General features: G+C 39.9%; 1 protein-coding gene across 1 annotated transcript in view; it reads right to left on the bottom strand.

The window, feature by feature from the left end:
- Positions 1-13,964, bottom strand: part of TMEM132C (transmembrane protein 132C) — a 229,793-nt gene that overhangs the window by 28,843 nt on the left and 186,986 nt on the right. Inside the window, exon 5 of the mRNA XM_075516099.1 lies at positions 3,144-3,287. Within this exon, the coding sequence (XP_075372214.1) occupies positions 3,144-3,287 (144 nt within the window). The remainder of the gene's footprint in view (positions 1-3,143; positions 3,288-13,964) is intronic.

Genomic DNA, 13,964 nt, shown 5'->3' with positions numbered 1-13,964 from the left:
AGACGATAAAAAAAGTAAAAGGAGTCAGCAGATCTTTCAGCAGATTAAGACAGGACACAAACTGTGCACTGAGGTGCCTTGAGACCATGCTTATCACTGGGGAAACTATTACCTGTTATTTGCAGATATATCTTAGGTTTAGATTTCCACTGGGCTCTGTTACTGAGAATAATATAATTGCAGCCAAACTGAAGGCACTGTAAAAGTTAATATAAATAAGCTATTATCCGATGGCCATTCAAACGCTGGGAGAAACATTACCTTTAGGCTCCATACAAATGGACGCTTACTTATTTGATGACTAAATATTACAAGCCAAGTGCCAATAGGCACTGTTCACCTTCAGCTTCTAGCCTAACTCTGTATGTTTGCCTGAACCCAAAGTTATCAGAAATCCCACACAATTGAAATCAAACAAAAATATCTGTGTGAAGCTCTAGATGATAATATGTCTAAGTATTAAATAGATTTCATCAATAACACCTTTCTTTTTTTTTTTCTTAGTTTGTGGTTTAAATTAATCTATCGGCTTTCATACCTGTAAATACATTTTGGTTCTGCTATGACAGGGATGCTCAGGAACATGAACTGTAAACACACGCACGCGTTCTTTGTTGAAGACCTCTTCCCAACAGATATCATTTATGATGACTGGACTTTTTTTTTTTTTGAAACAGAAAGGTTACTCCCAACAAGGTACCTAAATCAGTATTTTACAGAGGATGATGATATATCCAAAGAAGTTAACATAAAAGCTTGATGGGGAATTTAAAAATGAATTAAGGATTAAAGGCCTTTGTGCTCCATTTGAAGCTTTCTGAGTGCTTTTTAAAATCAGAACCAATATGAACATGTCAATTTGACTTGAACCCCAAACTTCATTTCCCCATGTAAAGAAATTTCCTGGAAACTGGAACATTCTAGATGAATAAAAAAAAGCCGTTTTCCTTTATGATGAGCTGATAAAACCTTTTTGTTCAAAGCATTCCACTGAACTCTATTTTTTAACTAGCTGTATGCTTCATAGCAGTTAGCACTCATGTCACAGATGCATTCCTCCAGAGATTCTGCATATACTTCTAAATACACAGAAGATACCTTCTCTATTCATCTGAGCAATTTCAAAACATTTCTGAAAAGAAAGAAATTACACCTGAAAAATTTCTCTAGTCGATTCCAATAAACACTGTGTGTTAGCCTCCAGTTATTTGTTCCACTTCAACTTCAGAGTGGCTAGATAGGGAGCCTTCTAGAAGCCACTTAAAAATGTTCCGATAGTGCAAACAGGCTCCATTTTAAGAAACCCTTTTAGTGGAGATAAATTATTTCTGTAGAAAATAAGAGAAGAGCACAGCAGGGTCCCAAGTGTTAATCAAAGGACATAGTGCTTCAAGAAAACATTCTTTCCAAACAAATTGCTGGAGAACTGCAATAGTCCAGGCTGTACTGCAAGAACACTCTCTTTTTTTGTAAGATTTGGGTATTTAATTTCTTCTTCATCCATATGCTCCAAAGCCATAAAACCCAGAAGTAACTTTTGCAGAGGGTTTTTTATTTGGGAAATAATTGTGGTGTCATTTTCTATGCATCATCTGGTGATGTACAACAAACGCCCATCAGATATATTTTTTTTTCTCTGACCTAAGTCTTCCTCTGAATGGAAGAACTTAACACTGGTCATTTTCACTGTTGGAAAGAAGAAATCCCCATGGGGCTGGAATTATTTGGTGAAATTTTGTAAGCTGTTTAAGCAAGATGGCTAGTCTGGATGATCACAGAAGTCCTTTTCTGAATTTATTTTTTTAATTTGTGAATGCTATCTTGTATTTTTTCTTACTCAGGAATGTGGTTTCCAATAAGGTTACAATCAGGACGATCCCTAAACTAAATTCCAGCTATTACTTTGATTTGTAGTTAGGTGGCTACCTTAGGAAAAAGGTTAACAGGAATTCTTTGAGATTAAAAACTCTGTAAAGCATCTGATATATGGGAGCACTTCAAGCTCCAGCAAAATGGAGAGATTTGTATGGCTCTGAAGGATCCACTGAAAGCAGAAAGCTTTCTGTAAAAGTCTTCTGTAATGGCTTCATTAGTTCAAAGTATGACTATTTTTCCCACCTACTTGGTTACTGGTATAATAAATGCTTCTACATAAATTCTACAATAGTGCAAACTGTCGGATCCCACAAGTTCACAGGAGTTTTATTGCTTTCCGTGAACCTACAAACTGAACTGACTCTAATACATAATGCTGCGGCATTACTATTTGTATACTATACATCCAAGAGGGCTGATAGCATATTAAAGATACCTGAAGAGTATCATCACAAAGCCCACTGTGCTATATGCTGTACTATCACATAATATAATAAAATCCCTGTTCAAAAGAGCTTATAGACCAAGGGTAAAATCACCCTTGCTTAAAGATCATGCACCATGTATGTCCTGCGTGGAAAGTCCAACCGGATTCATGCAGAGCATCGCCTTTCTACTGACTCCCTGCACAACTGTGAATTTCTTTCAGGGCTTTGACTACATATTCACAGCAGGAATAGCTGTGTTGCCTTAAGACAATACTACCCCACTGGTGTTTGTCACTGTGCGACATTAAGCTGCTAGTGCTAAATTGATGGACCGGTCATGTGAATGCTTTCTAGCCACTTCTGTGCAGAATCAAGTTGTTAATTCAAAACAGCTCTCAGCAGAATGTGAAGTCAACCAGGATGACTCTGCATTGCAGTTGCTGGGGAACACTTATCCGATCCATTCCACTGATGCAGCTGTGGAGGTGATAATCACAGCTGGAAAGGTGATAAGAAACATCTGGAGAGGCAGTACTAACAGCAGAGCTGTTTTTGCAGTGAATGAACTCTGTGCACAGAGGACTTGAGGTGACATTACCAAGATATTTTAAAATTAGGACACAAATAAAAATTAAACACTGAAATTCTACTGAAACTCAGTGTGGTGGCTGTACTGTTGCACCTCTCTCTCGCTTTTCTTAAAAATCCCTCTCCTTATGCTTTTGAAACAGTAGTACAATTAATTTGCAGGAGTTGATTTTGTGGTTGTTCCCAGGCTGTTATCCTTCTGTGTATAAAAAGACATGAAATTTCAGAAGCCAATACATGGCATGAACTTACTTTAATGACGTCTTCATCAGAGGATTTGCACTCGACTGATTCAGAGATGTCTGTCACAGCACTGTTCTCCTCAATGGAGACCACTTTGATGGGCACTGCCACTGTTTTTCCCGTCAGAATTGCGGTGTTCAGAATTTCCATGTCCTGTACACAAAATAAAGCACAGCACTGTTCAGAGATGACTAAAGAGATTTCCAAAAGGCAAGCATCAGCTCTTCAACTGGATTTACACTCAAGAAAGATGCATTAGTTCTCAGTGGCTAATGATCTGATCTCATCTTCAAATAGATGCAACTTGGTAAAATGTAGTAAACCCCCAGTTATATTTTACCTGCTAAATAAACCCCGTCAGCTGCATTGCACACCGTTAATAGTGAGCAAACTGACTGCAGCTAAATTCAGTCCAGGCAGGCACACATCACAGGTAGCTTCTACTTTTTAACTGTGGGGCTTTTCCCAATATTTACCTTCCAAAACATGAGCTCAGAGTTTTTACTAAACTGGATTTGATTGGCAATGTTTGGGACAGGATACAAGAGCCTCGAAAGTAAAAAATATTGCTCTTTGAATCTAAGCCTATTGCAAAGATGAGGCCTCTCCATGAACTTTGTATCTGGAACTGTTTCAAGATTATTTAATTTCCTTTGATATGGCCAATGAAGCAATGCAAGGAATCCAGAAGGAGTTAGTGATGCTATTAACTGCAGGGAAAATAATAAGGAAATCTGAAGTTTGAACTTGGGTCTTGGCATATAAAAGCCTTTCAATACACCATCGACTAAGCTAACTCTTCTAACTCCTGAACTGTTTCAGCATCACCGTATTCCCAAGATTCCCATGCAGGAAGAACTTCAAAGTTTTCTCCAACTTTTCAACTTCCAATTCTATAAAGTGAATAAAATATTCAGAAAATACTCAGCACCAAAGTCATGAGGACTGCAGCCACTGATGTCAACAGCAGCAAAATGGGGCACTGATACTATTGATACTGTTTTGAATTCAAGTTTAGTGAGTTTGAAATCTGGGTCAGATTTTCTTTTAATCTTGTAACTTGTTATTTCTCAGGTTCTCCTACAGCTCTCATAAGAAATCCCATCACACTTGAAAAAAAAAACTGTTAAAAAAGGAATGTTGACTGTTCTAAAAAGTAAGAACCTTAAATAATTCCTGTGGCATATATGAAAACAGAGCTACGCAATACAGTAAATCAGAGCCAGATTTATAAATGACATTATTGGAAAGTCTAAGGCCATTCTCAGGATTTTCTAAGGTAGAGACCACCCCCAGCCATCCCCCATACAAATTCTGCTGGGTATCTGGCCTTTTTGAGCAACAGAGCGCTGTAGTGAAATGCGTGGCTTTTGGAGCTTGACTTCTGTCATCCAAACTTGAAAATTTTGTTCCAAAAGTATTTCCACGTACTGGTATTTTGATAAGTTCAGAAACAGATGCAAAGGAGCAGATATCAACATTTGTGAAAAAAACTCAGTAACAAACCCAACTACTCTTCTGTCTGCAGACTTCCAAAGCAACAAGCATTGAACAACCCACATAGGTTCAACAAAAAGCAGGTTCAACATATTTTCCACTGTGTATTTGGCTACTGCAAGTACTGTATGTCCTTTGAAATTAATCTTTTGCCTTGACTCCTTAAAGCCTTATTTTTTGTGACTCTGAGTGTTAAACACTGTGAATTAAGGACTCCAGGGCAAAGGAGCAGCAAGAGAGTTTATGGAAATGATAGGACATCTTTTCAGGCTATCTCAGCTCTGCTTTGAAATGATTCTACTCAGATCCAGTTTTTCCTTAGCAACTGATATATATTACTGATAGAGAAATCTAATTTAAAGGGACAGGTTCAGAGGAAGAGGAATCCCATAAATAGAAAAAAGTTTCAGATATAAAACATACTCTGTGGCTTGGGGATTTACCCATATTTGCATTTAATGGTAATTTATGACGTTCAAGACAAATCAGAAAATTATATACACACAAAACAAAAAAGAAACAAGCCCTGCACCACTGCCAAGAAGATAAAAAGAAAGACCCGATTATGCAATGAGGTGAAGCTTTTGTGCCACAAGCAGCAGAGTAAATTCATCACCCAGATTTAACTTGCAACAAACTGCCTGGGAGTCACTACGACTTCCTCCAGCTCAGCTTTACTCATGCCTGCAGCGTTGAGTAATCAGTGGCCTCAACATGAGGTCAAATATTAAGAAAAATAGGAGAGAAGATAAGTAGGAAGCCCAGCAGACAAGACCACAAGGCACTCTGACGCGCATGAGGATCCTGTGCTCCTGACTCCCCAGCCCTGCGTATCACCAGGAAAAGACCAGCTCTGGCACTACCCTGGGTGATGGCGAGAATGCCGGTAGTGTCATTCTAAATCTTTTTTGCTGCACTACCAGCCACAGCTGCAGCTAAGCTCTGAGCCTACACCACAGCACCAGGAGAACACTAGAGGACAAGATTAAAATCCAGTATTGGAGATAGGGTTTAAAAAAATGGGATGCCATGAAGTTAAATGCAAGTTGCTACTTTTCTGTAGGAACAACTAATCCTATAAATACAGATTCAACAGGAAAAAAATGGAAAATAAGATCCATGAAGAATGACCAAAAGAATTGGGATTGTTTAGCCTAGAAAAGATTATGGGGAAAGATGATTACTGTCTCCATATACATAAAAGTCTTCCAAATATGAGGAAGAATAAACTATTTTCCATGTTCATGGACAGGGCCTGAAGTAATGGGCTTAAGCTGCAACAAGGAAGATTTGTTTGACATTAAGGCAATCTTTATTATCAAAATATTGATAATAGAATAGGTTGTCTGAGGCAGAAGAAAATGCACAGTCTAGCCTAAGAGATCTTTGAAGAACAGGTTATAAATCATTCAGAAATAACACAGGTTCTTTGAGTCAGGCAGAAGAGGAAAGGGAGCAGATGACTTCTTGTGGTTCATAGAATCACAGAATCGTATAGGTTGGAAAAGACCTTTAAGATCATCGAGTCCAACCGTAAACCTAACACTGCCAAGCCCACCACTACACCATGTCCCTAAGCACCTCATCCAAACGGCTTTTAAATACCCCCAGGGATGGCGACTCAACCCCTTCCCTGGGCAGCCTGTTCCAATGCTTGACCACCCTTTCAGTGAAGTAAAATTTCTTAATATCCAGTCTAAACCTCCCCTGGCGCAACTTGAGGCCATTTCCTCTTGTCCTATGGCTTGTAACTTTGGGAGAAGAGACCGACCCCACCTCTCCACAACCTCCTTTCAGGCAGTTGTAGAGAGCGATGAGGTCTCCCCTCAGCCTCCTTTTCTCCAGGCTGAACAACCCCAGGTCCCTCAGCCGCTCCCCATCAGCCTTGTGCTCCAGACCCTTCCCCAGCTTCGTTGCCCTTCTCTGGACACGCTCCAGCCCCTCAATGTCTCTCTTGGAGTGGGGGGCCCAACACTGAACACAGTGTTCGAGGTGTGGCCTCACCAGTGCCAAGCACAGGGCGACAATCACTTCCCTAGTCCTGCTGGCCACATTACTCCTGACACAAGCCAGGATGCCATTGGCTTTCTTGGCCACTTGGGCACACTGCAGGCTCATACTCACCCAGCTGTCAACCAACACCCCCAGGTCCTCTTCTGCCGGGCAGCTTTCCAGCCACTCCTCCCCAAGCCTGTAGCGTTGCATGGGGTTGTTGTGACCCAAGTGCAGGAGTCCTTGCACTTGGCCTTGTTGAACCTCATACAGTTGGCCTCGACCCATCTCAACCCCAGCCTGTCCAGGTCCCTCTGCAGATCCTTCCTACCCTCAAGCACATCAACACTCCCGCACAACTTGGTGCCATCTGCAAACTGACTGAGGGTGCACAATGATCATCCAGATCATTGATAAAGATGTTAAACAGAACTGGCCCCAGTACTGAGCCCTGGGGAACACTGCTTGTGACCGGCCGCCAGCTGGATTTAACTCCATTCACCACAGCTCTTTGGGCCTGGCCATCCAGCCAGTTCTTTACCCAGCGAAGAGTACACCCGTCCAAGCCACATCCCCTCCACCCTCTATCTTAGTATTCTCCAATTTTTCAAAATTGAATGATAACACAATAACCTATGTATCTTGTATCCTAAATAACCCTATTCTGCTTCACCCATCTCAAATAACATGATCCTTCCTCACTGGACAAAAGAAAATTATCTATACCTTTAAAATGGAAAAGCATGACAGGCAAATGTGACTGATATTCCTGCTTTCTGCACTATATAGTGCAGAACTGATGTACCAATTGTTAAGTAATAACCTGTCACTTCTATTTCTCTCTTTCCAATAGGTGATTATTGGTGTATCTGAATTCTAAGTGGCTTTGATATAAAGCCATTATTACAAAGGTTAAAAAACCTTTTGAAATTTCCCAAGACCTTTCTGGAGAGAAGACAGAAAATTTGGCTACTGGCACATTATCATCAATTAGAAACCTCAATCTTATGCCCTTTGCTAATGGTTTCATTAAAGGAAGTAGTGTGCCTCTGAATGAATTTATTTTGATTAATTACTTCAGAGATGCATCTGCCCCCAAAATTGTAAAAAGCATCATTGGTCAAGGGCTACTGAAATTTTACATCCCTTCTCTATAGCCCAATATGAACCTCAGGAATTTCAAATTCATGATGTGCACAAAGGAGATGGAAACATATTGTAGATATTATCTAACGGCTTCACAGCTAGTCCCATTATAATTATTAGAGATCATCAGCATTGAGAAGCAATTGGTGGTCACCTAGCTACAACTTTGAGAAGAGATGGAAACCTTCATATTTCATCTCCACTGAAAGCAGTCATAACTCATTGGTATTACACAGATTAAGAAATACTGAAGTATAAGCAATTAATATATTACAGACTACGCTAAAAGCAATTTTAAGATCTGCCGCTTCCCTTAGTCTGTAAGGGCCCTATGCTATTCAACTGTGATATTAAAAACAAAAAACCCAAAGAACCAAGTCTTGATTCTATTGTCTTTTTGTTTAGAACTAAAATAGAAAACTGTGTGTCCTACATCCCTGTATATGGAATAGCCTTATGGCACAACTTCTGCCTCCTCTGTGTTTCCTTTATATTGCTGCAATAAAGCCAAAGGCTTTAATGTAACAGAGAATTGACCCATTGTCTGCACCCATACACAAGCTGTTATGCAGAAAACTCTAAATAACGTATGAAAGGATCCATGGTCCAAGACTCCTCAAAAGCTGAACTGAAACTCATGGAAATAAAAGGAGCTCAAATAGAACTCTGTCCGTCTGTCTGCAATCCTGAGCGCTCCGGACAAACAGCACAGATAAGGGGGCTCTGATTCAGCACCCGAACCTGTTTCCCTTGCATTCTGCCACCTCCTGTCATACCCTTGGTTATCCACTGATAAGGCGAAACAGTAGATGAATCTTTAAGGATATGTCAGGCAACATTAAGAAACCAATTGTTCTCACATCAGAACAGGAAATACAATAGCTGGTATATGTGGTGATTTTTGTGTTTTATTTTTAAATGCAATACACTATCCTGTTTGCAAGCTAATTTGGGAGTATATAAACAAGATTACTAAGAAACCTTTAGAGAGACTAAGAACTCATTTAAAATGTAGGCACTTTTCAAAATCACAATATCTTGGCCATTTCCACGTTCTTTAATTTTTAAAATCCCCCAAGAACTAATCTACTTTCTGTGCAGGCAGCAACTAAAGTTTTAAAATCAAATTTATTTTGTGTGGCAAAAGACTGAAAGCATCTGATAGCAATGTTTGGACTTGTTCCCAATAAATTAAAAAATGGGGAAAGTAGTGTAAAGTAAATTGAAAAAACAGAAAGAGGATGAGTTATAAGTAAGCATCAATATCCAGGTTGGAAAGAAGTTTCTGTAAGCGTATTACAAACTCGAAAAAAGCAAGGGTTGTCATTTCCAAAGTTGAAATTGAGAATTACTCATATAATTCGCGTTGACACAGAAGGGAGATTTGAGTTCTGAACTTCTTGGGAAGCCTCAAACTCTCTCTGCAGCGCAATGACCGAATCCCAACAACATCTGACTCTGATATTGCAGAGACAGAGTTAGTTTTCTTGTATTAAAAACTACCTACAAACTCCCGATTAGGATGGTTCTTTCCCATTACTAGGGCATCCCTTCAATGAATACAGCATATGAAGGAAATCTTTACTATTTAAACATATTTAATTAACAAACAGTAGCATTAAGGAACATTTTTTCTTGTTCCTCTAATAGTTAGAGGAAGACTCCAGTGGTTGGATATAAGGCTCTACTCAAAGGAGATATCCAAAAGCAAACCATTGAATTGTGTGCATAAGAAATTACTTTAAAAAATTATTGATAAATTTTAAATTCAAGCTAGCTCTCAAACAGAACAGAGTAAATGCCTTTACTCAACATAGCATTTTCATTATCCACTAACAAAACGGCTACCCTTTCCCAGCCCAGACAATACCTTGTGTACTAGTCTAGCTCAAATAAGCACTACTTCTGCTTGCTCAAAACACCAACCTTTTGCAAAGGACCTGAACCATCAGACTCTGCATCGAGGACACAGAACTGTACCTCCTCTACACAAACCTTCAGCATGCTTAAGTGACTTCAGAAATGAAGCCCTGAGGTCACAACCCGTTACCTACTACAGATAAAGAAAAGCGTCTCTGCTGGCATACGTATGCAGCAAACGTGGTATGAAATCTTCTCAGCACGAGCAACTTCTACTGTTCATCCGCCTTCCCCAGATAAACAAAGGAAGTAAGAGGGCTGGGTGCCTTTCACACCTCTTTATAGCCACACATTTGATATGTTGTGACTCAAATGCAACTAGTTAGGACAAAGGGGACTAACTCCCATTCATTCCCCTGCATTCTTGATTTGAAGGAAAAAAAAAAAACCCAACCCAAACAAAAACCCGATTTAATCAAGAAGCCCACAGGCTAGAACTGGTGAGTTATATCAGCCTAGTGGTTTGGAACTCCTCTGTGTGTGCGTGTATCAAGTTACCACAGTTACAAATCTTGATACTACATTTGAGTAGATCATGAAAAGAATTAATTGGCATTTCAAAGAAAAATGGTGAGATCGGAGTCAGGCAGGGAGTCAGACACTATGTTATATCACACTGAGACCTCTGGTCAGTGAGACCATTACATAGAATTGGATGCAAGTATCACCATTCTACAGGAAGTCTCCAAGCTTTCCTGCTTGGAGCCAATGTTACGATTCAGAGTACCATGAACTTTTGCTCATACTCTGGTCTTGGTTACATCTGGATTAATTTGAATAAAGTCCACTAGAAGTAGTATTGGTCTAAACATTTTCTTCCACAGCTGCACTCGTTGTGCTACTTCACAGAAAACTCAGCAGAACTGGTATTCAGAAAAATCAGTACTTTTTTAGAAAGGGAAAATAACATCCATAAAGCTAATGTCTTCCAGCCAGAGCTGAGAAGAAGCGTCTGCTCACATTTGGTCATTTGAAGTTAGGTAACACTATGGTTGACTCTGCAGGAATCTCATGTTTTATTCTATCCCTGTTTCAGTCAGGGAACTTCCACCAGTGTCAGTGGGAGCTCCATGCAAAGAGCAAGAATACAGAATACGAGCCCTAGTTGCTTGAATTTAGCTGAAGAGCAAACCGTATGTTCATCCAACCTCTCAACTGTAAGAAGGCAAGCATTCAGCCATGACTAATTTAGGAACTAATTCAACATTAAATTGCGGCAGAATGAGGAAGCAAAGTGACAGCTGTTTAATTAAACTCTAAATCCGATTAGATGGTGTTATCAAGAGAAATCCATGGGAGCCTTAGGTCATGAGAATGGTCCTGTTTACAGGCTGAAAATTCTGTAAGTGGAATCTCATAGAATGATGTTAATCATAGCTTAGCATTAAGATTTCTCCCTCACACAAACACATTACTTCATGAGTAACAAACCTATGCTATAGACCTGAAGGAGTGACACAGAAAAGCCAATTATGTTTTAATTTATAAGGGAAGTTTCTTGAAAAAGTTTGTGGAAAAGAGGCAGTTGGGCACTGTCTACCTTAAAATCAAAGCAGTATTTGTCTTATGGAAAAAGGACAAGAGCAGCAAGCCCTTGCCATGCTCTTGACAGCACTTGAATCAGTGGAGACAATGCCCAAGCAGGAGAGCTCCAGGAGCTGTACTGTACGTCCAACTATTGTTCAACCCATCACCCCTGATGAACAGTGACACCTTGGCAACACATGTACAAAGAGAAGAAGAGGGAGATGTGGGAGATATAAAGTAAACTCCACATACGCCAGTTGCAAACACCATAAATAGTCGACTGATGAGCACTAAGTTATGCATGACAAGTTTGCAGGGCATCCTAGTTAGAGCGATGCACAGAGCTGTACTGCACTGCAGATAATTGTTATGCTCATCTGTGAGTCTGGTAACATGACGGTTGTAGGTTTGAGTTATTAATACTACTAAGATTACAGCTGATTTACAAAATAACATTGTTAGGCAGCAGACTCTGTTTATCTACATAATCCCATGATTAAAAGTAAATTATACATTGTGCTTTCTGCCAACTGAATTCTCTGACGCTTCACATTCACAGACAGTATATATGAGAAGGGAAAGAAGCTGACGTTCTGTTTTTAAATTCTTAGCACACACTTCAGAAGAACAGGAGTGTTTCTACAGACCAAAGAGTTTGCATCATGATTGGGAACCTCCCCGAGGCAAATCCACTCCATGGCAGGCAGTGGGGAAGGGCAAATTTTGTTGGTCGGATTTTGGTTTGCTCTTTTCTTTCACTTGATTCCAATGCTTTTGGCCCATCACATGTAAATCCAGATCTACTTCAGTCATCAGTTTATAACACGAGGACTTTTACTTCATGAGTAAATATCACATTGCAAAAGAAATAGAGTAATGCCATTAAGCAGTAAAACCAAAGGGAGGCAACCTGCTTACTTAATAGCACCCCTCAGTATTTAAACATGGATCCAGATGGAATCCAGGTTACTCCATGACTCTAAGGTCCATAGTGCCAAGGAAAATGTAAACTAATGAACAAATTAACAGTGGTGAAAAATTAGGCCATTCACAATCTACATAAGAAACAGACTTATTCAATAAAAGTTGCCATTTCTGCAGTCTGTTTCTGATGAGGAGAGTAGAAGAAAGGATCTCAAAGTTTCTTTTGGATGCTAACTCTTTTCGACACATGACAACGCTGTGAGGTATCTTCTCTTTATTAAATCTTTGTTAAATGGCCAACAATGTACATGGCACAAAAATTAAGGACAATACCTGCCCTGAAGAACAAATAATGCAGAAGTCAAACACAGATAAAACATCACCCATGGAAAGACCCAAAGGTGGACGTTGGCATTGTTCTGTCCCCAGCATGCACAACATTTGTTTGAAGAGCTTGATCAACATGATGTCTGTGGGTCTCCAGGAGTCTTAAAGAAGGTAAAGGGAGGAAATGTGGAAACAGGGACTTAAGGAAGGGATTCAGACTCGTATTTCTCACCACCCAGAAGAATGGCTTTGACCATCATCAGTACAGAGGAAAAGCCCACCAGTGCACAGGCTAGGCTGGGGCTCCTCGCCCATTTCTCCTGGGGCTGGACCACTGCAAGGAAAACAGTGGCAGATTCCTGGGGCCAGAAGGAGAGAAAGCAAATGGCGCTCAGCTGGGATGGGAAAGTCTCAGGCCCAGCACAATCTTCCCTGTAGCTTTTGTGAACTGTGTAATTTATGACAAAGATCTGAGTGTCTTTTCAAAATGGGAACTCGGTGTTCTGCAAATGCAATGCCTTTTTAATCAATGATCTTGTCTCTGTTTACAGTCTCCATATTGAGATAAATCTTAATGACTGGCCCCCTACATTAGCAACAGACCATTCCATTTTCTTCTCTGCTTGTACAGTTTTCAAATACCCTGCTAGTGGGATTTTTGAGTCCTGATAAATTACCCTCTGCAGACAGAAAAGGGGAATGTAGAATAGATTAACAGATAGGGATGCAGAAAAATATCTTTGGATTCTTGGATGACTAATCCACACTTTCCTTGCAGTGACTCTACCCTGGTAGCATTTGAACGTGCAAAAGGGAACACAGCCAATGATTACTTTGATTTAGCAGATGCAGGCTGTATTGCTAAATGTAATTCTATCATCACTCAAAAGTGAGCATCTCTTTTAAAAAGTAAAAAGAGACTGAAGCAACTGAACAAAATTAACCAAGCCTTTAATTGCTTTGTTCTGTTTACAGTTAGTGACATAAAATGATGGAAAAATGTTATAAAGCCATTGCTCAGATCTGTATTGCTATGAAGGCCACATTGACTTTAAGGTCAGGTACAGAGGTCTGGACTCTACCCAGATTATTGTGACAACAGGATCTCACTTCTTATTGCTTGTAATTTTGAATAAAAAAGTAAAATCTTATCAGCATAAATCCACGTGCAAAGTCCATAAACAGTATTCTGGCTAGCAGCAAAACATGCAATAGACACAGCCTGTTTTATAACAAGGATGAACCCTCCAAAAAGGACAGTGAGAAACATTTTGCTTCAAGCTGCAGGCTAATGAATGCCCTTGCTCCAGAGCTTATGGAAACAGCAATTATACTAGCAGACAAGGTAGCTTCCTGCGATCTGTTAAAGAGGGATAACCAGTCTCTGTCTCTTCATTTCCAGTGTGTCTGAAACTAGGTGGAATGAAGAAACCTCATCAGCCAGTAGGTCCAGAAAGGTATAACGCCTCTGAAGGTCCTGTCACTTCTTCCACTTGT

The sequence above is a fragment of the Mycteria americana genome, chromosome 13 (assembly GCF_035582795.1).
Source record: "Mycteria americana isolate JAX WOST 10 ecotype Jacksonville Zoo and Gardens chromosome 13, USCA_MyAme_1.0, whole genome shotgun sequence".
NCBI classification, from domain to species: Eukaryota; Metazoa; Chordata; class Aves; order Ciconiiformes; family Ciconiidae; genus Mycteria; species Mycteria americana.
This window is presented reverse-complemented; position numbering and strand designations above follow the sequence as displayed.